We start from the raw sequence: 24,667 nt of genomic DNA, 5'->3' as shown, positions 1-24,667 counted from the left end.
GTGGGGTGGAAAGACTGAAAGAGCCTTGGTCCTTGTCAGCATTTCTCTTGTACCAGTGCTGGACTGCTCAGTTTGGGACTTCTCATTTTATGAGAAAAAGGAAACCCTCTTGTGCTAACCTACTGTTGCTTGCTATTGCAAACAGGTATCGTGTGACTTGCAACCAAAAGCACTTCTGACCAGCCAATTGTGAGACTTTCCTATTTAAAAATTATGTAGGGGCGCCTGGGTGGCGCAGTCGGTTGGGCGTCCGACTTCGGCCAGGTCACGATCTCGCGGTCCGTGAGTTCGAGCCCCGCGTCGGGCTCTGGGCTGATGGCTCAGAGCCTGGAGCCTGCTTCCGATTCTGTGTCTCCCTCTCTCTCTGCCCCTCCCCCGTTCATGCTCTGTCTCTCTCTGTCCCAAAAATAAACGTTGAAAAAAAAAATAAATAAAAATTATGTAAATATGCCAGTGTCAACGTGGTTTTTTTCTTTAAATGTTTATTTTTGAGAGAGAGAGAGAGAGAGAGTGCACAGGAGAGGGGCAAAGAGAGAAGGAGACAGAGAATCTGAAGTGGGCTGTGTGCTGACAGCTGAGAGCCCGATGTGGGGCTTGAATTCACGGACTGTGAGATCATGACCTGAGCCGAAGTTGGATGCTTAACTGACTGAGCCACCCAGGCGCCCTGAAGTGGTTTTCTTTTAATGGCCAGGTGATACTTCTTATACACAGAAAAAAACATTTATAATTAATTGGGGTACAAATTATTTTATAATTTATTGAAGAATCACGTTTTGCTTAAACCTTAAGGTTTAATTTAAAATATTTTATCTTCTGGGGCACCTGGGTAGCTCAGTCGGTTAAGCATCCAACTTTGGCTCAGGTCATGATCTCAGTTCATGAGCTCAGGCCTCATATCAGGCTCTATGCTGACAGCTCAGAGCTGGAGACTGCTTCGGATTCTGTGTCCCCCTCTCTCTCCGCCCCTCCCCTACTCCCACTCTTTGTCTCTCTCTCTCTTTCAAAAATAAATAAAATTTAAAAAAATAATAAAATAAAATATTTTACCTTCCTTATAGTTCTAATAAGGTACGTGCCATACTAGAGATCTGTGCACAGATGAAGAAAAGAACATTTCACAGAGAAGCATTTCAGCGAGGCCCTAAAGAATGAAGAGAAAAGAAAGTTCCAGTCTGACAGAATACACACACTCAGAGGCATGAAAGATCATGGTGTGCTAGATGGGTGTGTGAGGCTGGAGAAGGGGAGATGATGTTACCAAGCAGATTGAGACCAAATCCTTTAGAGCCCTGTGTACCAGACTACGTCTCTTCAACTTTATCTTGCAGAATATAGAAGGTCTTAGAGGTTTTGAAGGCAGGGAGTGATAGGATCGTGTGGGTGTTTTAGAAAGAAAAAGAGATTGGGGGCCGTAGGTAGGGAGGCTACCTGGAGACTACTTCAGAAAGGATTAGGAACGGAATAAAGAAAAGACCCCCTGAAGAGTCTGCGGTGGACCCCCAGGGCAGGGATCCAATGGAGGAAAAAGCAGAGGCTGAGGGTCCACAGAGGTAGCTGAGGGGAGGCAAAGTCTGGAAGGGAGAGGGGGGGGTCAGTGTTCCCAGGAGGCATTGCTAAGGGTGTAAAGGGCCACCTGTCAACGGCTGGAGGCTGCAGCTTAGGAACCAGCACAGCACGTAGCAAACAGGTGGACAAGGCAGCAGAGGAGGCAAAGGGCCCCCAGCCTGAGATGGTGGCTTTTCCTTCTGTGACAGACTCCTAAGCCGCACCCCTCCCTCTTCTCCATACACCTGCTTACCATATTAGGAAAAGAAGCCGGCAAAGGGGGAGGTTATCTGAAGTTACAGTAGTAATAGGTATGTTACAATATTAACATACCTATTAAATTAGTTAAGCAAGGAGGCCACTGAGGTGGCCCTAATTGAATGGCAGCCTCTGTAAGTGAACCAAAATCTAAGCCTATAAATGTCTCCAGGTTAGGAAACTGAAACATAAGGACGGCCAATCACAGCCAACTGGCTTTCAACTATAGCCAATCAGTAATTTCCTTACTTGGCTTCCACCTGTTCTCTGGGAAAGTCTTGCTCCTAACCGCCTCCAGTTTGGGGCTGCCCATCCGAGTAGATTTTTACTCAAATAAGCTCTTGAAATTTTTAATATGCCTCAAGTCTATCTTCTAGTCCACCCAAAGCCACCCAATTATCAGCATCAGCATGCTTTTTTTTTTAATTTTTTTTAATGTTTTTTTTTTTTAATTTTTTTTTCAACGTTTATTTATTTTTGGGACAGAGAGAAACAGAGCATGAACGGGGGAGGGGCAGAGAGAGAGGGAGACACAGAATCGGAAACAGGCTCCAGGCTCCGAGCCATCAGCCCAGAGCCTGACGCGGGGTTCGAACTCATGGACCGCGAGATCGTGACCTGGCTGAAGTCGGACGCTTAACCAACTGCGCCACCCAGGCACCCCTTTTGATGTTTATTTTTGAGAGAGACAGACACAGAGTGCGAGCTAGGGAGGGACAGAGAGAGGGAGACACAGAATCTGAAGCAGGCTCCAGGCTCTGCTCTACCAGCACAGAGCCCGACACGGGGCTCAAACCAAGGAAACGCGAGATCATGACCTACGCTGAAATTGGACGCTTAAGTGACTGAGCCACCCAGGTACCCCACCATGCTTTAAATCAAATTAGACATTTAGCTAATCACCACCAACAACAACAACTAACCACGTAGGTAGGAGCTCGAGAAACCTGGAGCAATTATGGACAAAATAATTGGAAAATTGATCTTCTATGCAAAACGCAGTAGTAACACAAGTGAAATTATGCGGGTCTGGTACAGAAGCACCAAGAAAGCAGAGTCAAACATACCCGTGTTGGCAGATTATATCCAGGGCTATCCATGGGTGGCACTGAATCTGGGGGACATCAGCAATCTGGTCACCAGAGGTAACTCTTTGCCCCAGCTCTTTGCCCCCATCTGTGCTCATCAAATGGCCCTCGATTATTAATTCATTGTCATCAGTTCTTTAATACTAGAGACTAGTTCTGGAAAAGGAAACCCCTCCTGCCTTAAAGAAATAGAATGGGCTTAGGGCGCCTGGGTGGCTCAGTCTTGATTTCAGCTCAGGTCATGATGTCATGGTTTGTGGGTTCGAGCCCTGCATTGGACTCTGCACTGACAGTGCAGAGCCTGCTTGGGATTGCACCTCCGTGAAAGGAGCACATAGTCCAGCGGGGTGCACGTATTTCCTCCAAGCTCCCATGCCAGCCCCACAACACAGTGCAGGGGTATTGGCCAAGCCGTTCACTCGATGATTCATCCCTGACCCTCTTCCCATCACCTGGTGCACTTCCCTCTGACCTGCTTTTAAAGTTCTGGCTGCTGTTTAAAAAAAAAAAAAATTAATGTTTATTTATTTTTGAGAGAGAGAGAGCGCAAGAGAGAGACAGAGCATGAGTGGGGGAGGGGCAGAGAGAGAGGGAGACACAGAATTCAAAGCAGACTCCATTCAGGCTCTGAGCTGTAGCACAGAGCCCGACGTGGGGCTCGAACCTACAAACTATGAGATCATGACCTGAGCTGAAGTTGGATGCTTAACCGACCGAGCCACCCAGGCGCCCCTCTGGCTGCCGATTTTTATATTCCTTCTCCTATTTGTTTCCCCCCTGTTCCTATTGGATTTGACCTTGGCCAACTCCTAAGCCTAGGGTGACACCTTTCATATTTAGCCTGTCTGCCTCTACACCAACCCTGTAGAGAAGAGCTGCTTTCCCGGCAGGCCTCATGCAGCCTTCCACCCATGGGACCGTCCAGGGCACACTCTTCATGTCAGAGAGGCCCATGCTAGGATTAACCATGTTATAATCAGCATGAGATATATGTAGACTCCGGTAATTTCTAGAACCGTTGGCTGGGCTCTGCCCTAAGGATTCAAGTGCAGCACACAAAGAAACAAACACAACAAACAAAACAGTAAAACCCCAGGAAACATTCAGCAGGAATGGTGATTGCCCAGGAAGGCTCTGAGAAAGTAGCTGCTTCAGTAAGTCGCAAGTATGGGCTGAAGCTTTAGAGCCGCCCTATCAGCGCTGCCCTTTCCACAGCAGTAATTGTGGGGTGACTGACACCGTGTACTGTACTGCTATGACTCTAGCTCGCAACCAAGCCACCCCTGCTCCACACGTTCCGTTTTCATTACTCACCATTTTGACCTAGTGGGTGGAGCTAGGCAGGCCTTATTTGAACACCCACCATGCCTCCTCAGCCATAGTCTTCCCCAAGGCTCCGTTTTCTCAACCGTGAGAATAACAAGGATTATTACCTCTCCGACAGATAGACTCGCATGCACATCCGCCTGACACACAGCAGGCACTGCCCAGTGTTAATTCTGATTCCTTTTTCTGAATTTCTGATTCTAACCTGAGGCAGAATCTCCGGGATCCTGAAGATTGGCCTCACCTAGGGGTCCTCTGTACTCAGCTGTAATTCTTCCTTGTCCTTAGTCGGGGGAAGATTGTAACCTGAGGGCAGACTTGGGGCTCTTCCCTCAGCATGATTGGAGGAGAGGGAGACGACTCAAGGAAACCCTCGCTCCATGATTCTCAAATTCCAGTGAGCATAGAATTATTTAGGGAGTTTATTAAAAATACAGATACCCAGGAGGTCCCTTCCTCAGTGACTGAGAGTCACTGAGCCACTGAGAGTCAGACCCAGGACTCTATATTTTTAATAAGGTCCCCAGAATATGCTAATGTGTACCAAAGTTTCCTCCTCCTTGACCTGGGTACTCCCTGAAGACAGAGTGGGTGGTAGGGCCCACTTGGGGGCTGTGGGATAATAAAAAAGACTTGAAAAAAAAAATACTTGGTCTTTGTCTCCAGTTCCTGGCACAAAGCTCCCTAAGCCCTTGGACTCTCTCTTAAGTGAGAAGAGTGTCTTAAGTGATGAGCGTTTTATGCTGATAAGACAATCCCTTGTGGTAGGAGGCTAGAAAGCTTCAGGGCAAGAACTGGTCACAAGAAAAACCAACCAAGTAATTAGAGGGTTAGAATTGTCAGCTCCACCCCTCGACCTCCTGGGAGGGGAGAAGGGTAGAAATTGAGTTCAATCACCAATGGCCAGAGATTTAATCAACCATACCTACCTAGTGAAACCTTGATAAAAACCCTAAAGGGGAGGTTCATTGAGCCCTCAGGTTGGTGAACACATTCATGGACTTGGTTGATGGCACAGCAGGAAAGAACATGGAAGTTCTGTGCCAACCCCCAGCCCCCACCCCTACCCCCTAGAATTTGTCCTATGCATTTCCTCTGCTTGGTTGTTCCTGAATTATAAGGAACTTTAGAATGAACTGGTAAACCTAAGTAAAGTGTTTTCCTGAATTCTGTGGGTCATTCTAGCACGTTATCAAATCCGAAGGGGGCTCACAAAAACTCCCACATTTGTAGTCAGGCTTGAAGAAGTATGGGTAGCCTGGGTACACATTTGCGACTGGTGTGTGACATGGAGGCAGTCCTATGGGTCTGAGCCCTTTGACTCATGAGATCTGACCCAAACTCTAAGTGAATGGTGTCAGAATTGAGTTGAATCGTTGGGCACCCAATTGGTGTCATAGAATTGGTTGGTATATGTAAAAACATGACACATTAAGTGTCAGAAAAAACCACACAGGGGCCCTGTCACATTTCATCTTCTGACTTCACCTGGCCCTTGTACAACCACACTTCTTTATAGAATGTGGTTAAGCCCAGAAAAAAAATGGCCAATTCTGTTGCAATTCTCTGACCTAAATTCAGCGTGAGCCTTTTTTTTTTTTTTAATTTTTTTTTAACGTTTATTTATTTTTGAGACAGAGAGAGACAGAGCATGAACGGGGGAGGGGCAGAGAGAGAGGGAGACACAGAATCGGAAGCAGGCTCCAGGCTCTGAGCCATCAGCCCAGAGCCCGACGCGGGGCTCGAACTCACGGACCGTGAGATCGTGACCTGAGCCTAAGTCGGACGCTCAACCGACTGAGCCACCCAGGCGCCCCGAGCCTGAGCCTTTTGAAGGCAAGTAGAAGGGAGGCTTAAATTTTCCCTGTTCACACCTACTCTAAGGAGGGCCGAATTTCCCTCCAGGCTTCTGACCTGCCGATTGTAATCCACAACACAGACAGTGGACAATTTCCAACAGGCCAGGGAAGAAAGGTCTCACTCTAGAACAGGGTGTGAGTCCATTTTCTGGAATCATTTTATGGACTCACTGACCACCTTGATTCTGGCTGGACACCACTTTGATGTGCCCCTTGACCTTTTGAGCCAGGTTCACATGTCTTCCAGACCCCTCCCATCTAGCTAGATTCTTTGCCCTAGTTCCTCTTGGCTATTTATCAGTCATCAAGCCTTTCTTTATGCCCCCAAATTTCTTTTTTTTTTTTTTTTTTTTTAAATTTTTTTTTTTTTTCAACGTTTATTTATTTTTGGGACAGAGAGAGACAGAGCACGAACGGGGGAGGGGCAGAGAGAGAGGGAGACACAGAATCAGAAACAGGCTCCAGGCTCCGAGCCATCAGCCCAGAGCCTGACGCGGGGCTCGAACTCCCGGACCGCGAGATCGTGACCTGGTTGAAGTCGGACGCTTAACCGACTGCGCCACCCAGGCGCCCCTATGCCCCCAAATTTCAACAATCAACTCTCTCAGCCATTTCCACCAGAATATGCCCCCAGGAGTCCAGGTGAAGGCTTTGCTGATAAGCTTTCCTATCCTGGCCTCATGTGTGAGGTCTCAGCTGCACTGCTGTTCCAGCATTTGCCATTAGGATCTTTCTCCTCCCTTCCTTGCCTTGTCTTCTCTCTCCTCCTAGAGAAGCCTAACTCTTTTATCAGTCAATGCCACCCATCTTGGTGTACCTCCTAGACACACCTGAAACCATTCAGAGGGCCCTCATTCTTCATCTTTTTTTTTTTTTTTTTTTTTTTAATATGTGGTAAATTTTGACGAGACTTCTTCTACTAAGACCCTGTTAGGACAAAGTTACCTGGTCAATGATTGTCTTGCCCACATGCAGGGAGGGAGTCATGGTCAATTTGGTAAAAGGTGGCACAAAATTGAAGGACATGACAGAGGCCCTATGTGCTAAAGTCCAAGTGGAATGAACTAGCTAAGTGCTTCTACTTGGAGCAGAGGCTCAAGTCTTCCATGAAAGAGAGCTCCCCAGGAACTAGAGGGCTATACCACAGAGCCACCATTAACTAGTGGAGAGTACCTGCCAGCTTCAAGGTCATCCCCAGGGACCTCAGCTAGGTTCTACTTGGTGTAGTGCCCCAGTCACTTGCTCCCAGGAAATTCTTCCTGTGACTACACTGGGTCAACACTGACTCCTGAAAACCCTCCCTCCAACTTTGGCTCAGAGTCCTGTTTCAAGATACAAACAGCCCATGTACTGTGGCTGACTAACTTCGACTTCTCCACGTCTTCCAGGGGAGCCAGTTCTGGGAGGGCTAGGGGAAATCCTATGTGGCTTGAGCTCTTCCTCCATTGAAAAACTCATCACCATCACAACAGATCACACCCTGCACCACCCACCCTCTGGACAGGAACCTCTCCACGCAGAGTTATTTCAGACCTCATCACTTTGATCCTTGGAATTTTAGCTCCACGCTCACAAAGGCGCCATCATCTGGACTAATATCCCTGTCTTCTTCCAGATCCCTGGAAATCCTCCGACTCCTTTGTGTTCTCACCTTGGGCAGTACCTGAAGTGTACCTGACACCTGTAGTCCCATCCTCCGTGTGTGCTCACAGCTGTCTGGCTAACACACGTCCAAGATTTTCACTGTGTGCAAAGAATGGGAGGCACAAAGTGACCTTTAGCAACCCTACAAGGTCCCTGGAAAATATTTATTGAAATATCATCAACTTTTAGTAAAGAATGTGCTAGACTGCTCCAATATCTTCTCCTTTATACTACATTAACAGAACCCTTAGAAAACAAGATTATACATTTCCCAACTTACCCTGAAGTCTGATATGATTAAGTGAATAACTTCTGGCCAGTGTGATATAAGGGGAAGTAACGTATGGAAATTTCAGGATGTATCCTCAAAGGGGATACAAGAGGCCTGCCTCTTCTCCAACATTCCCTGTCCTCACCTCCTCTCCTCCATCCTGTTGCTCTAAATGTGGACACGGAGGCATACTTCCTTGGCTAAGCGGACTTCAGGCCACACCTTTCAGATAGTGAAGCAACAAGCTGTAGGGAACTTATGTGCCAGATGACCACATTGAGCAGAACTGCCATACTAACCCTGGACCACCTGTTGAGAGAAGCAATCCACCAAGGCCTTGAGCATCCCTGAACACCCTTTTTGAGGATGCTAAGAATGCAAGGCCCTGACCACTCTTTAGGCAACCATTTCTTGGGGTTGAGTCTCCAGTGAGCAGATTCATCTTCTCCCAGGCAAAGAGCAGGCTTGCTTACCACTCACTGTAAAAGTGGTAGATCCCAGTTGTAATGCAAATCCACTGTATGTGTCATGCCCAGCTTGGTTTCTCCTTGTAACCTCCATGGGTCTTGGAGGGCATAGGGAACCAGCACCAGCAGGATACACATGCTGCTTGCTATGCAGTGAGTAATGAAATCCTTTGTCTCAGACCCAGGAATCTGTGTCTTCTGTCAGCCTCCACAAAACAGTAATTTATCAATTTGCAAGTAGGGTACGATCCCAGATCCTGACATCCCTACCTCTGGACTGTTTTTAGGGGAAAAAATCAACTTGTATCTCTCTTGAGCCACTGTTATTTTGGATCTCTGTTATAGGCAGCCAAACCTAATTCTAACAAATCAAAGAGTAACTTTTCAAAGTTCTAATTTGGCAAAACAAAAAAAGTGCTTATTACATCTTTTGAGAAATTTATCTTTCAAGCTGAGTCAAATGTGATCATTGAAAAGCAAGAAATTCTAAAAATAAGAAGTATATGTTACTTGGGACCTCTTGAACAAGTGTCATAGAAGAATGAAGATCACACTATGACTGGTTAGCAGATACTGAAGGCAGTGAATCAAAGGTTACTTAATCAGGTTGGCAAATTCACAAGAACAAATTCTCCACATTTATTCGAGCAAGATGATTTGTAGATGTTTTAGGTGCTTGAATGTTACTTTCTGCCAAGAATTATATTCAGCCATGCTTTTTTGATGTAAGATTCCATATTATGAGGAATGGAGTCCAGATGAACTCGGAGAGCAATTCCCTGATCCTCCTTGTTCTCAGACAAGGCAGGGGTGAATCTGCTTCAGGCTAGGCTGAATTCGAGTTAACATTCTTTCTCGAATGTTGGCAGCTCTTGTCCTTTGAAAAACAGCAGGGTAATTGAAGATGTTGAGAAAGGTTCAAGCAAGCTTGCGTCACTACCACATTAGTTAGGAGACCAAGGCCCAAAGATAAAACAAGAATAGAAGCAAGGATGTGGCAACACCTGCTACCGAGCGACTGACAGAATGCTGAAAGCTCTTTGTGAGACGCAGGTACTTTGATGTGTCAAATATTCTAAATGCTTGAACTCTCTACAAGAATTCCCAGTGCATTTATTTCTTATTTTTGATTTCTAACACATTCACAATTCTCTAATGAAATTACCCATTACTCTTTTTGGTGGGCAAATCTTGTTTTAGCCTGGTCAGCATCCATTCGCACTTTGGGAATAGCATCTAGATTGTCCCTTGGATAATCACCCCTCCCCACGCCCCAGTCCACAGTGTTGCGTGAGGCTGACTCAACCACACCAAGCACCAGGCAATTGGTTCAGAAGGGCACAGGACCGGGTGAGACTCAACACTGGGACTTTTGTTGATACTGTTGGGAATGTGAAGCTTGCTTTGTCTTGAGACTGCTATTGTAAGATAATGTAAGTCTGGAGGTGCTAGAAATCATAGGTAGAAAGAACAGTCTGAAAATAGGGCAAACACAGTGGAAAACCGAACAAGAGGAAGAGAAAAACCAAGTTCTGTTGACATAGTTTTAGCCCAGATCCAGCCATGCCTGAAGGGAGATTCGTCCACAGACTTTTCACTATGTTAACCAATAATTTCCCTTTTTTGCCTAAGCCAAATTTGAGCTGATTTATAACTTGTGGAATTAAAAGAGTTCTGACTCTTGAAAGTATTGTTGTCACAAGGGACAACTAGAAGTGTTTATCCAGTCTATATAAAACTAAGGAATGTGCTCAAGCCAGTTGTGGCTTTAGAATTTCTATAAATAGGTGCCACAATCAAGTCAAAGGGAATGTATGAGGGACTTGTTTTGAATATTTGATATTATTCATATCAAAATGGGGGGAAGGGCAGAGAAAAGAGATCCCCCCCAAGCCACTCCCTCGGCAATGACATTCACTCAAACTAAGGAAAGATCAGTCAATAGGGTTTCCAGAGCACTATGGGGGTCTAATACATATCTGGCTATCAATGCTTACCTGAGGCAGGATGATATAGTGGAAAGTGCTGTGGATTAAAATCCTGGCTCTATAACCCCCCAGGCTAAATGACCCTGGACTAATGACTTAAATTCAGGGAGATCTAGTTTACTTTGCAAGGTTTATTATTTGATGTAAATGACATATTTGCATCCTTCTGCACTGCTTTTTTCTTCCTTAACATTATAATTATGACATTTATGCCTGAGGACCTATGGAGTATCTAGTGCATTTATTTTCCTGTTACGTCACATTGCATTACATGCGTATACCAAAATTGTTTTATCCATGTTTCAATTGATGGACTTTAGGTTGATTCCAAATTTTGATTCTTACACATAATACTGCTATAAATATTCTTACATCCATATGCAAAACATCATCCAGGGTATATTCCAAGAAATGGAGTTGCTGGGTCATGGGCTGTTTCTGAGTTTTGTGCAAACAGACTTGATTACATATTGACAAGTTGTCCTCCAAAGTGGTTTTTATCAATTGAGACTTCAACCAGCTGTGTATGAGAGATGCTTCCCATCCTTTCCAGCATTCAAACACTCAATCAACAGATATTTTTTAGCAATCCACTGCTCTGTTCTAGCTACTAGGATACAGCAGTGAAAGTTCTCACTCTCGTGGAGCTTCCATTTTCTTGGCAGAAGACATAATAACAAATCAACAAATGACAACATAATAGATCTGGAGGTGATGGGTGCCTCGTTTCCAGAGTGTATGGCTGCCAAGGATTAGCTCTTCTCCTTGGACCCTTCTGTACTTACAGTAAGTGAACGCAATGCCGTCTTGAGCCCATTGTGACCGAATTCCAGAAACTAATTTTTTAAACTTGTAATTACCATAAAAATTAGGAGATGAGCATTTTACCCTGGCGTAATGTGTTCAAATTTGCAGGCTGCTTTGGACTCCAGGTTCTCCGTTGACCACAATACCAAGCAGCATATAAGGAAGTGGTTAAATGCTCCTATTTCTGCAGTCAAACTGCCCAGGATCAAATCTTGATTTCCTGACTTACTAACCATGTGACCTTGAACAAGTTGCTTAACCTTGGTAAGTCTCAGTTTCTGTATCAGATAATGGTGCCTGACTCATAGGAGTGCTTATCATGGTGCCCAGTTCATTCTTAGCACTTTATATTTACTAGTAATAATTAATAATAATTGGATGGGCCATTCATGTGATATTATTCCCATTTTATAGTTGAGGAAACTGAAGCTCAGAGTGGTTGAACAAATTGCCTGACCAGTAAGTTCTGATGACTTTCGGACCCAGTTTTTCTGATATCAGAGCCAATTCTCCACTACAGCATCGTAAATATGAATGTATCATGTATTCATTCAACAGTTATTTACTGAGCATCTAAAATTGCCAGTTCCTGTGCTTGCTTCTAGGAAATTCTAAAATAATCCCAGTATGACTGAACATCTCTGGGCAACCCTTAAATTACAACTACTTCGAGGCCGATCCCAGTGCTTTGTTTCACCCAGCATTGACTGGTAATGAACTCTGGAGATTTTATTGCAGGTTTTATGGAAGACAGAGATGAGCATTATATCATATTAAGGTGTAAGCTCCTGGAAGGCAAGGATCATGTTTTACTTATCAATGTACAGCCAGCGCTTAGCACAGTGCCTGGCACATACTCCTCGAATATTTGACGAATGAGCACGTCATACAGCAAAATTTAATCCATCTTTCTCAACAGCTTCTCACCTGCACCCATAATGTCTTCCCCAGCAGCTGCTCCAAAATTATTGATGAAATCGAGTTGACCTGAACTGTGAAGAATTCTGCCTCTTGTCAACTTGAAGAGGTTCTTCCAGGTTTCCCTGGCTCCCAGATTTCTTCTGAAACCTAGTGTTGTTTCCATCACAAAAAATTTGTGAGTCAAAATATGGAGTTTGGGAGCCAAACGTTGAGTAAACAATAACAACAAAATGTGCTCCTGGGCAGATAATGAACCATCTAAGATATTGCATAGTTGAGCACCCAATGAAGCAAATTGACAATAAATGCCATTCGAGTTCAGAGCAATGAGAAAGAGAACAGGAAGATGGTGACTTATCAACAGAAGAGAATCTATTCCGGGTCTCCTTATAGACAAACTGTGAGATATCATGAGTTGGTTTTATTATTACAGCTCAGAGAGTTAGGCATCTTGTCAACAGCTTAAAGCTTTGGAGCCGTCTCCATGGGCCCCAGATCTGACAGATCCCAGGAATAGTACACATGCAGTGTCTTTGTAGAATGAGAAGGTGGAGTCCAGGGTCTAAGGGCTCAGATCTCCTCATTCCTGGCTCCCCACGCACTCAGCTTTGGGGACTAACTTCCAGTAGAGAAGAGAAACTGACCTCATTTTTTACCTGTCTACCCTGAGTCCTCAGGTTGAAAGAAAAGGTACCCACTTTAAGCAACTTCTCTTTTTGGTTTGTTGGTTTTGGTTTTGTTTTGTTTATTTATTTGGAGAGAGACAGAGAGAGTGTGAGCAGGGAAGGTGCAGAGAGAGGGGGAGAATCCCAAGCCAGATCCCTGCTGTCAGCGCCGAGCAGAGCCACAAGACTGTGAGATCATGACCCTCGCGGAAGAGTCAGACACTTCAGCTGAGCCACCCAGGCGCCGCTTTAAGTAACGTCTCTTGACATCAATGTCACAATTCCTTCTCTCTTTACCTCATGACCTCACCCCCAGTTCTCATCCCCAAAATAAAAAGAAATACTTCCTCAAATTTGAGGATGTTTCATTTTCAAAGGCACTACCTGGCTTCTGACCCAATCCAACCTTGGAGATGGAGAATATTTCCTTCCCTTTAGGGTGCTTCTTCTTCCGTTCTTTTTAAGTGCACAAATATTCCTTTATATATATTACCTTATTTTTTTAAGTAGGCTCCACACCCAACGTGGGGCTTGAACTCACAACCCTGACATCAAGAGCTGCATGCTCTACTGACAGAGCCAGCCAGGTGCTCCAAGTGCACAAATATTCCTTTAGAGCATCACTGTGGGACTCGGAGAATAGGATATTTTGGTAAGAAAAGTCAAGGTTCAAGCCTGACGGCTGACCTAGCACAAGGTAGTCCTATTTATGACAATATGTTCAGCCCTTAAAAGTGAAAGGAAAATGAAATGAAATGTACTCCTTACATCTTTGAGAGACATCATGGTATGTTTCATTTTCCACCAAGCCTAGCTACAACATCTCCCTAGTGACACTTGGCTTTGGCCGTTCAAATGCATTCATCTCTTTCTGTGACAACATGAGCTTGGCAGAACATTGAGAACTGGAGGCTGAGAAAAGAAAATGCCGTCTTCCTGCCCACAGAAGAAGAGGTTCTGAGACATCCGTGCTAACACAGCATTGCCGAAAGGGCTTGTGTATGAATCAGCCGCAAATGTTAGGTGGGTTGATGAGGATTGCAGAGTTTATGAGAATTTCTGATGAAGCAGCACGCAAGAGTGCTATCGGTTATTGTGTGAGTGTGGCGCAGGCTGTAATTTGACTTGTTTGGGTCTTTTTGTTATATGTGTGACGCCTCACTAAAGCCTGTTTGTTGCAAGCTCTCTTTTTCCTTTGCTACCACAGTCTCCCTGCTTCATGAATGAGAATTGAGGCTTGTGGCAAGCATGCTAAGTATTCCTTCAAACGACAGACAGAAAGGGCTGAGAGGCAGTTATGTTTCATTCGCATCTGATTCCAGGAACACAATCCCAGTTCTCCTAATTTCCTAATCAGAGATGCATTTTGGCACCCACCACAGTCCAGTTGGAACCCCTCTGAAGTACCTAGAAACCGAACCAAAAGCAGTGTCAAGCCCAGAGGAGTATGAAGGCCATCAAGTAAAACACGTCCGGCTTCCAGCATCCTCTCTCTTCCTGGGCCCAGTACTGTCTAGAGTTGACACATTTCGCAAAGAAGTACACAGGCTCCTATATTTCATCTGGCAATCCTATTAAGGCCTTTAGGAGCTCTATCTTAGTCTTATGCCATCAGAGTCTATTTGGAGGAAAAAAAATCTAAGATTAGTCACCCAACCGTTGAGCATTACTTCTCAAAGTCTGGTCCCAGGTAATCTGCATTAGAATCACCCAGGAAACCTGTGAAAAAGACAGATTCCTGAGTCTTGCCCTAGACTCACAGACTCTGAAATTCCAGGGATGGGCCTGGAAATATATATTCTTGAAAAATCTCACACAATTCTGAGGCACTCGAAAGGATGACAGTTATTTAATGGTCTGCTTGCCTTTTCTTCTCCCATCGGTACCTACTTATAACCTTTTTCTGCTTGTGGAAAGGAAATAATAAAAGTATAGTACATGACATTTAGGGGGACCTCAATAAATACTCCCTTAATCCCTTTTAAAAAAAAATTACGTTTATGTATTTTTGAGAGAGAGGGAGAGACAGAGCGTGAGTGGGGAGGGGCAGAGAGAGAGGGAGACACAGAATCCAAAGCAGGCTCCAGGCTCTGAGCTGTCAGCACAGAGGCCAAACCGGGACTGGAACCCACCAACAGTGAGATCATGACCTGAGCTGGTCGGACACTTAACCGACTGAGCCACCCAGGAGCCCCCCCCCCCCCCCCTTAATCCCTTTTTAAAGGAACTTTGGACTTCAGGAATGAGATGGGGGTATGTCCTCAAGACCCTTCCCCAGTCCCCTGAGGAAAAGAAAGTCAGAGGCTGCCTCTGAGCACCTCCGTGTAACTACACCTGACCCTGTCCAGGCTGCTACTCCAGGCCACCAGCCAGGAAAGCCTCTGGGCAGTGGCTCCAGCACAAACATGTCTAGAATTTTCACTGTGTGGGACAAATATAATGAATCCAGTGTGCAGAGACGCCTTTCTCTAAATTATCTCTGTATTTCTTTTTCCTCTGGATCAGAGTTAACTTAAAACCAGAATCTCCCCCCAACATTCATCTTTCTCTAATTCTGCGCTCTGCATCTTCCAGCATTTTATCTGAAAGTCAGCCACCAAAGTTAACGAACTGCTAGCTCACTGCCTGTTGAGAACCGGGAGCCTGAGAACCCCCCCACCCCCACCCCGCCCGCCCCCGCAATCCTGCAGATTCAGCATCTGGGTTTAGGAAAACTACAGGCCCCAAAATGCAATTTCACCTTCCAAAGACTACCACTCCCAACATGCAATGCAGCCAGAGTTAGCAAAGGAAAACCCCGTCTGGAAATTTTGCCTTCCTGTGGCCCTCAGGCAAAGGAAAGGTTTAGAAAGTCGCCAGAAGGTATTTTTTTGCAGGAGCGGTCACTCCCCAAATCCAGGCAAGGAAGGGGAGGAGTCTGGGCCGTGTCCCGCCCTTCTCCAGTAAACTTCTCCGGCTCCAGGTTTGGAGGCAGAATCGGAAGGGCTGGGAGTAGCTGCACGCCCCCACGCTTTCCCCATGGTTTCGGTGACTAGAACCGTGTTCGGAGACCTGCCCTCAGGGGCAGGGACAGTGGAGAAGTTCCAGCTGCAGTCAGACCTGCTGAAAGTGGACATCATCTCCTGGGGCTGCACCATTACGGCCCTGGAGGTCAAAGACAGGCAGGGCAGGGCGTCAGATGTGGTGCTCGGCTTTGCAGAGTTGGAAGGTGGGTTGAATGCTGTCCCGGGCTGCGGGCGGGCCCCGGGCCCCCAGCCCTCCCGCATATGCCCCCGAGGTGGCCAGGATCCAGGGCGAGTACCCGAGATCGTCACCCTCATCACCGCGAGGAGTGCTTGCAACCGGCAGACCCACTGTGTTCCATCCTGTGTTCGGAAAAAGACACATGAATGGAAACAGCTGTAGGACTTGGTCTCTGGTTGTCCATTCAAGCTTTGCCTTAATTTAGAATAGTTAAGGGTCTGGGGCTCCCGGGTGGCTCAGTGGGTTAAGCCTCTGACTTCGGCTCAGGTCATGATGTAGAGTTTCGTGAGTTCATAGCTCAGAGCCTGGAGCCTGTTTCGGATTCTCTCTCTCTCTCGCTCTCTCTCTCTCTCTCTCTCTCTCCCTCTCTCTCTCTCTCTCTCTCTGCCTCTGTCTAAAATAAATAAACATTAAAAAAAATAGTTCAGGGGCGCCTGGGTGGCGCAGTCGGTTGGGCGTCCGACTTCAGCCAGGTCACGATCTCGTGGTCCGTGAGTTCGAGCCCCGCGTCAGGCTCTGGGCTGATGGCTCAGAGCCTGGAGCCTGTTTCCGATTCTGTGTCTCCCTCTCTCTCTGCCCCTCCCCCGTTCATGCTCTGTCTCTCTCTGTCCCAAAAATAAAAGTTGAAAAAAAAAAAAAAAATAGTTCAGGGTAAGATAAAACCCCAGCAACCCTGGAGCGATCTTTGAACTGCCAGGTATGCAGGGCAGGAGAGGGAAAAGCTGGCTAGAGGGGGTGTGGCTCCAGGTCTTGCCTTGTGTTCTTTCTGTAGGACAATCTAAGACCTGTCTCCTCTACTTCCTCTCTCCTTCATCAGATTCTCCTTGAGCCCTGGTTGTGTGAGAAATGCTCCTCGACATGGCTCAGTGGGTACAGACGGCTTAGCCACCCGGTCTGGTGTAACAGCACCCAGCGAGGGCTGGCTGCTCGGGAACCAACCAAGCAGAAGACCAACTCATGGTCTAGCAGTGAGGTCTCCCAAGTAGGACCAACTTTTATTTTATGGCGTTCCATGGGCAATTAGGATCATGAATTAATCCATGCATCCACAGGCTGTTCATTCAGTCACCTCATTCAGTGAGACAGACAAGGTCCTCACCCTCATGGAGCTTGCACTTTAGCTGGGGGGTTAGACATTAGCCAGATAGTCGCATTAAAAAAAAAATTACAGTTGCAGTTTGATCTCAGCAAAGGAAAGGGTCTGCAGTGCCATCCTGGCCCTACTGTGTAGCTAGACAGGAGGTGAGGTCTGAAATAAAGGTGGCAAAAGGAAACTGCTTGAAAATGAGTATGCTTTGCTCCGTGGTAGGGGCGTGGGCACAGCCTGCTAGAGAAGAGGTTTGAGGTTTTCCTTTAGGTGTGTGTTTCTATCTATTTGGTTCTTTAGATACATAACATGGCTCATGGTTAGAAGTTAACAGAAAACTGAGTATTGGTTTTCTTTGGTGAGGGTTCAGATCTTCAGTCAGAAGGCAAGAGAGTTGACAAGTGACAAAAGAGGATTCTTTAGAATGATTTTGCTGAGTCACCTCTCTCTCTGTGAGTACCATAACTATTTTCCAGGCTGACACAGAATCACAAAGAGATTACTTGGCTGGTGCAAAATTGCCCAGTGGAGTCGAAGAATTGGACCTACGTCCTAGAATATCAGAGCCAGCAAAGCTTTGGAGACGCCAAGCTGTCAGCCTCTGCGTTTATCGCCTCATTTCCATCTCTGCCTTATCATATGGCCCTCCCTCTGCACCTCTACACACACACACAATGACTGCTCTCGCTCCTTATCAGTGCTCGTTTAGATGTAAGGGTCACATAGAGTTTAAAATGCAAAGTGTCTTTGTGGAATTCTTATGAAATGTGTGCCCTGACGGCATGACCGCTGGGAAGCACCAGTGTCTTTTCTTTTCTTTTTTCTTTTTTTCTTTTTAGTTAGTTAACATCCAGTGCAATATTGGTTTCAGGAGCAGAATTCAGTGATTCATCACTTATATACAACCTCTACTGCTCATCACAAGTGCCCTCCTTAGTACCCATCACCCATCTAGCCCATTCCCCACCCACCTCCCCTCTATCAACCCTCAGTTTATTCTCAATCCTTAAAAGTCTCTTATGGTTTGTTTCCCTCTCTTCTCTTCTCCCCCTTCCCATGTGTCATCTGTTTTGTTTCTTAAATCCACTTGAGTGAAACCGTATGGTATGTGTCTTTCTCTGACTTACTTCACTTAGCATAATACACTCTAGTTCCATCCATGTTGTCGCAAATGGCAAGATTTCATTTTTTTGATGGCTGGGTCATGTTCCACTGTGTATATAGACCACATCTTCATCCACTCATCAGATGGACATTGGGGCTCTCTCCATAGTTTGGCTGTTGTTGACAGTGCTGCTATAAACATTGGGGTGCCTGTGCCCCTTCGAATCTGTATTTCTGTATCCTTTGGGTAAATACCTAATAGTGCCATAGCACTGGTGTCTTATTAGGCATGGAAGTGTTGATTTTGTGAGGGCATTAATACAGTGGAGTTGTCTCTATAAGTCCGTGCCTCTTGGGGCAGTCTGGATGAGGAAAGTACTATCCCCCAATGTTCTTAAAAGGGAGAAAAAGAAATCGATCTCCTTGGATTATAGTGATCTAGCGTGTGCTTTATTGCCCTCCATCTTAGTAACATCTCTTGAGAATGTTAAATAGCATTTTCTTATTAGCATACATCACAGACTTCACATAATGCCAGGTTGAATCAAAGCATCCAAAATATTCTAGGTGCTCATTCCTAGGCTATAATTTAGATGATTGAATTATTTATTCTAGAAGGAAAGTGAGTGATTTTCAGAAGAGGAGAAGTTGGAAAAAAGCCCTTGGAATATCAAGTAACACTTTCTAATATGTGCAGCCATCATCATGGCTACTGGAAGCGGCTCCTTTGTTCCTTTTTTACACTCCTGTCTTTCAGTTTTTTCGTAGATTCTTTCTACAAAGATAGATATTGCTAAAGATAAAAGAAGACCTCATGTATGTCATAACGGGGAGCATTCTTGTCTCAGTCAAAATAGTGTGAAATGGGGCTCTGCTACGGTTTTGATCAGTTCTTGTGTATTAAAACCCACGTTAAGAAATTGGCAACATTGGGGCGCCCGGTTGACTCACTTGGGGGAGCGTGCGACTCTTGATCTTGGGGTTGTTTGAACCCCATGTTGAGTGTAGAAATTACTTTTAAAAAAATAAAATCTTAAAAAAAAAAAAAAGGGATTGACAGCAGCGATTGCCTTCAAGAGAGGCTCTGCATAGCCAGGGTGCAGGGGTAAGAAGAAGACTTTATTTTCACTGTCTATTCTTTTCAAATATCTGAATGTGTAAGTATTATATAAACAAAACTGAGGTGAATCATTTAAAGCTACAAGACATGACAGAATAAGGGGTTATCTTGACATTACTATGCCCCAGAATATTTTAAACCACAGGGAGGAGCTAAGCATGTATAATTCCATGAAACATGGTCCTTTTTAACTGCCAGGTTAGATGTGAACAATCTCCAGTTTCCCAGATAGATTATATAAACTGCTTGGATCATGGCCATGACCAGAGGTCAGACTGGTTCAGTTTTTCCCTGGGAAAATGAGAGCTCTCTTCTGTAGAATTCTAAAGAGGTAAATCATACGATCTTTTAGTTACAGCCTAGAAAAGTCACTAATGCCTCCTATGAATCATTCTGCCATTTTTTGTACCTAAAATATTTAAAAATGCGTTTCCTCTTCATGCCTCACCTACAGTCATTATAACTTCTTTCAAAATCTGTGACGAGACTATTTGCCTATAAGCCACAGGTTTAAACAACCTACCCACACAACCAGTGCACTCTTGCCCTTCATCTTCCCTCCAGTTATCACCAAATACCCGGCTCTTACGGCCATGGGAGTCACTATGGAAAAAATAGAAAAAATAGACCTAGTGCTTTTAGAAAACCCGGGCCAATAGCGGGTGGAGGAAAAGGGACCGGTTCAGAGACTGCGGTGTAGGCTTGCAGATGCCTGAGTGCCCTTGTAGGAGTACTGGGGATTCCTGGTTTCAATCTCTGCTTTGTCCCTTAAAGTTATTTAACTTTCCAGACATGTTTCTTCACCTTAACTAATAGATGAGACTAAATGTGCTGCCACCTGTGATGGTGTCTGACTGTAGCGAGCAATCAGTCGTTTTTATCTCCTTTCTTTCCCTTGCCCCCAAATGTCTTCCTTCACACTACTTGAGCGTTTTACCTCGCTTGATTAATACTGCAAAAAAGGGTATCAAGATCCATGTGGACAGCCAGCAGCTATTTGAAAATATTTAAAATATTGGGGACAAATTAAAAAAAAAAATTTTTTTTAAGGGGGGTGTTCATTCGGTTAAGCAGCCCACTTGGGCTCAGGTCATGATCTCACGGTTCATGGGTTCAAGCCCCGCGTTGGGCTCTATGCTGACAGCTCAGAGCCTAGAGCCTGCTTCGGATTCTGTGTCTCCCTCTCTCTCTGCTCCTCCCCTGCTCGCGCTCTGTCTCTCTCTCTCTCTCTCTCAAAAATAAATATTTAAAAGAATTTCTTTTTTAATATTGGGGGCAATTAAAGTTCTTGTCAATTAAAGTAATGTTTGCTTTCCTCCGAAAACAGGTTGTAGAAGCTTAGATTGGAAATAGTAGGTACTTTCATTTCACGCTTTTAGGGCACTCTGGCTGAAGTTTGGGCGGTACGAGGTGGATAGCATAGCTGGGGTCCGTGGGACGTTAGAGGAGTGGAAAAGTCCATAACGCTGGTTAAGGATTTATTAATATACTCTGGCCAGTCCTTTGCTCAAGAAAAGGGACAGACTTTTCCTCTACCCTATACCCCCCATCAGCAATTGAAAAAAAAAAATCATCATTCATGGCTCGACCTAGAAACTTTTCCCTTTTTTATGGAAAACAGTATTTTCTGCATTTGAAAACAAGCGTTTTAGTCATGTCCTATTCAGAATTTGGGGAATGTCACTTCTTGTAATTCTGATTTGATATGAAAGCTTAGTAACTTATGAAGATACCAGTATCTTTGTAACAAATAACACGCATTTGTTCCGAAGCATTTTTCAGAGACAGTTGAGAGCAGCGGTTTCTGGTGTTAAAAACTCTTCATCTAAACCAAAGACTGGCAAGTACTGCTTCTCTCCGTGGGCTGTTTACTGTTGCCAGAAAGCCGTCTCTTCTGAGGGAATTCTTGCAAGCCCAGGAACCAGCAGCTTTGCTGTTGGAGTTGTCACTGTCTCCAGAGCCGAGCATGTGGCTGGCAGAGTGGGGACTCCGTGTACATTTGTTGAATGGATCAGAGTAGGAATCAAAAGTAGATACAACCAAATAATTTTTGAACAAAAATTTCTGCTTTTCTTCACATGTTTTAGCTCCTGAAAAGCAGATGAATGGTCCACACTGTACCTCATGGAGGAAATACAAATTAAAACAATAGTGAGGCCCTATCAGAATGGCCAAAATCCAGGACACTGACATCACCAAATGCTGATGAGGAAGCGGAGCAACAGGAACTCTCATTCACTGCTGGCGGGAGTGCAAGATGGTGCCGCCACTTTGGGAGACAGTTTGATTGCTTCTTACAAAACCAAACATATTCTGACCATATGATCAAGTGGTCATGCTTCTTGGTAGTTACTCAAAGGAGTTAAAAACTTATGTCCACACAAAAACCTGCACACAGGTGTTTCTCACAGCTTTGTTCATAATTACCAAAACAACCAACCAAGTTGTCCTTTGGTAGGGGAAAGGACAAATGAACTGTGGTTCCTCCAGGCAATGGAATATTACTCAGTGCTAAAAAGAAATGAGCCATCAAGCCATGAAAAGACAGGGAAGAACCTAAAATGCATACTACTCAGTGAAGAAAGCCCATCGGAAAGGGCTACAAAGTATACAATGCCGACTATGACATTCTGAAAAAGCCACATTTATGGGGACAGTAAAAAGATCTGTGGTTGCCAGGGGCTGAGAGGATGGGAGGGATGAATAGGCAGAGCAGAGAAGATTTTTAGGGCAGTAAAATAATGATATTATAATGATGGATACATATCATTATTCATTTGTCCAAACCCTCAGAATGTGCACCAAGAGTGAACCTTCCTGTTGAACTGTGGACTTTTGGTGATAATGATATGTCAATGTGAGTTCATCAGTTATTAGAAATGTGTCTCGGGGCGCCTGGGTGGCTCAGTCAGTTGAGCGACTGACTTCGGCTCAGGTCATGATCTTATGGTTCGTGGGTTCAAGCCCCATGTCGGGCTCTGTGCTGACAGCTCAGAGCCTGGAGCCTGCCTCGGATTCTGTGTCTCTGCCTCTCTCTGTGCCTTCCCTGCTCATTCTCTGTCTCTGTCTCCCCAAAATAAATAAACATTACCAAAAAAATTTTTTTTTAAAGAAATGTGTCTCTCAGATGGGGGGGTGGTATTGATAATGGGAGAGGCTATGCTCGTGTTAGGATAGAGGGTATCTGGGAAATCTGTACCTTCTGCTTAATTTTACTGTAAACCTAAAACTGATCTAAAAAATAAAGTCTACTAAAAATGAAACAAGAGGCTCCTGGTTGGCTCAGCTGGTAAAGCGTGTGACTCTTGATCTCGGGGTTGTAAGTTCAAGACCCCTGTTAGGTGTAGAGATTACTTAAAAATAAAATCTTTAAAAAATAAAAATAAAACAAAAGTAGATGAAGCAAAACCAAAGAAGTTTGTTTGGCCCTTTGGAACTCCTTTTGGTTACCTGGTATAAGGAGTTTTAAAGCTGTAGCTTCAGAAAGAGAGGAGGGAGGGGAGGGAGGGGGAAGCAGGTAGAGAGGTCAGTCTGGCCTATTCTAAGAGATGGTAGTAAGTGCAATTCACCAGAAAGCCTTGTGCTTTTCAAATAACGTGATGCTTAAGAACAAGAACCCACAGGGCGCCTGGGTGGCTCAGTCGGTTAAGAGTCTGACTCTTGGTTTCATTCTTTCTCCACGGATCTGTGTGTCACTTCTGTCACAAATCAGTCTTCATAGGTACAGGACCTGTCTGGGGTTGTCTCTTTTGTTCCATTGGTCTGTTCGTCTTTCTGGGCCAGCACCACACTGCCTTAACATAGTGAGTCTTAGGATCTTATAAGGCAAATCACTCATCTTGTTTTCTTCAAAATTGTATAACTATGTTGGCCCTTTGCTTTTTCACAGCAAGGTTAGAATCATCTTGTCTAGTTACACACACACACACACACACACACACACACACACACACACATAAAACCCTGCCTTGGGGCGCCTGGGTGACTCAGCTGGTTAAGCGCTCAACTTTTGGCTCAGGTCATGATCTCAGAGTCCATGAGTTCGAGCCCTGCGTCAGGCTCTGTGCTGGCAGCTCAGAGCCTGGAGCCTGCTTTGGATTCTGTGTCTCCCTCTCTCTCTGCTCTTCTCTCACTCTCTCTCTCTCAAAGGTAAATAAATATTAAGAACAAAAACTTAGGAGCCAGACTATGTTCAAATCCAGGTTCTTTTGATAATGATCTGTGTGTTTGGGGCAAGTTTCTCAACTTTTCTGTCCTCAGTTTCCACATCTGTAAAATGAGGGTAATAATAGTGTCTACCTCATAGAAGTATCCTGAAGATGAAATGAGTTAGATGTAGAGTAGTTAGAAAGTGGCTGAGTCTTAGGAAGAACGTGGTGTGAGATGTTATGATAGTCCATGGGTAGGACTCTGAGGACCTACAGGTTTGCAAGGGAGTGAACCAGGAAAGACCTGGAAGAGAATGATTAATATTTCACTCATGCCCAGCCAGTTGAGTAACGGGAGCCTGGGTGAATGCTTAAGAGTCTATATCCTGAGAGCCCTTCCAGGCATGGTAGAAATAGTTCATAGGCTCGAATTGCATATTCTTCTATCAACACAGATGGGATGGATGCAAAGAACCATAAGAAAGGGGGATAGAATTCCAAGGGTGAATTCTGAGTGAAAAACAAATGGGAGGTTTTTTTGCTTTCTTTAAACTTTTTTAAAAAGTTGGCCTAGAAAAGAGCAGATTACAAAGCAGCATGTATACTAAGACTCCATTTTTATAAAGAGAAGAAGAAAAGCACATATATCCATAAAAGATGGCGATATATACATAAGAATATTAACAGTAGTACTCTCTAGTGATGAGACTGGGATGATTTAAATTTCTTTGTGTTTTGGGGTGCCTGGGTGGCTCAGTTGGTCAAGTGTCCAACTTTTGACTTCAGCTCAGGTCATGATCTCACAGGTTGTGGGTTCAGGCCCCCATCGGGCTCTGTGCTGGCAGCATGGAACCAGCTTGAGATAATCTCTCTCTGCCCCACTCCTCCTCACACTGTCTCTCTCTCTCTCAAAATAAATAAATAAACATTAAACAAATTTTTTTTTTATTTCTTTGTGCTTTATAAAGTTCTTTCAAAATGTTTGTAAGGAGCATGCATTACTTTTAGAAGGGGAAAGTTTGTGTGTAAAGCCAACCATTTTTCTGTGTTTCCCTGAGGGCTTGGATGTGCCTAAGTTATTACTACTTTCAGGTTCTCTCAGAAAAAAGTGAGGGGTGGGGGG

At 44.8% G+C, this 24,667-nt stretch overlaps 1 protein-coding gene across 4 annotated transcripts in view; it reads left to right on the top strand.

Annotated features, from left to right (window-relative positions):
• GALM (galactose mutarotase) overlaps positions 1–24,667 on the top strand; it is a 115,107-nt gene that overhangs the window by 45,637 nt on the left and 44,803 nt on the right. The window contains exon 1 of one of the 4 annotated variants that reach the window (XM_045447100.1): positions 15,616–16,050. The exons of 1 other annotated variant lie outside the window; for it this stretch is intronic. In XM_045447100.1, coding sequence (XP_045303056.1) covers positions 15,861–16,050 — 190 coding nt within the window. In that variant the 5' untranslated portion in view covers positions 15,616–15,860. Of the gene's footprint in view, positions 1–15,615; positions 16,051–24,667 lie in introns of those variants that run through there. 2 more of the 4 variants (XM_045447098.1, XM_045447101.1) reach the window with 2 other exon arrangements.

The sequence above is a fragment of the Leopardus geoffroyi genome, chromosome A3 (assembly GCF_018350155.1).
Source record: "Leopardus geoffroyi isolate Oge1 chromosome A3, O.geoffroyi_Oge1_pat1.0, whole genome shotgun sequence".
NCBI classification, from domain to species: Eukaryota; Metazoa; Chordata; class Mammalia; order Carnivora; family Felidae; genus Leopardus; species Leopardus geoffroyi.
The sequence above is the reverse complement of the archived record's forward strand: the minus strand, read 5'-3'. Positions and strand labels throughout refer to the sequence as shown.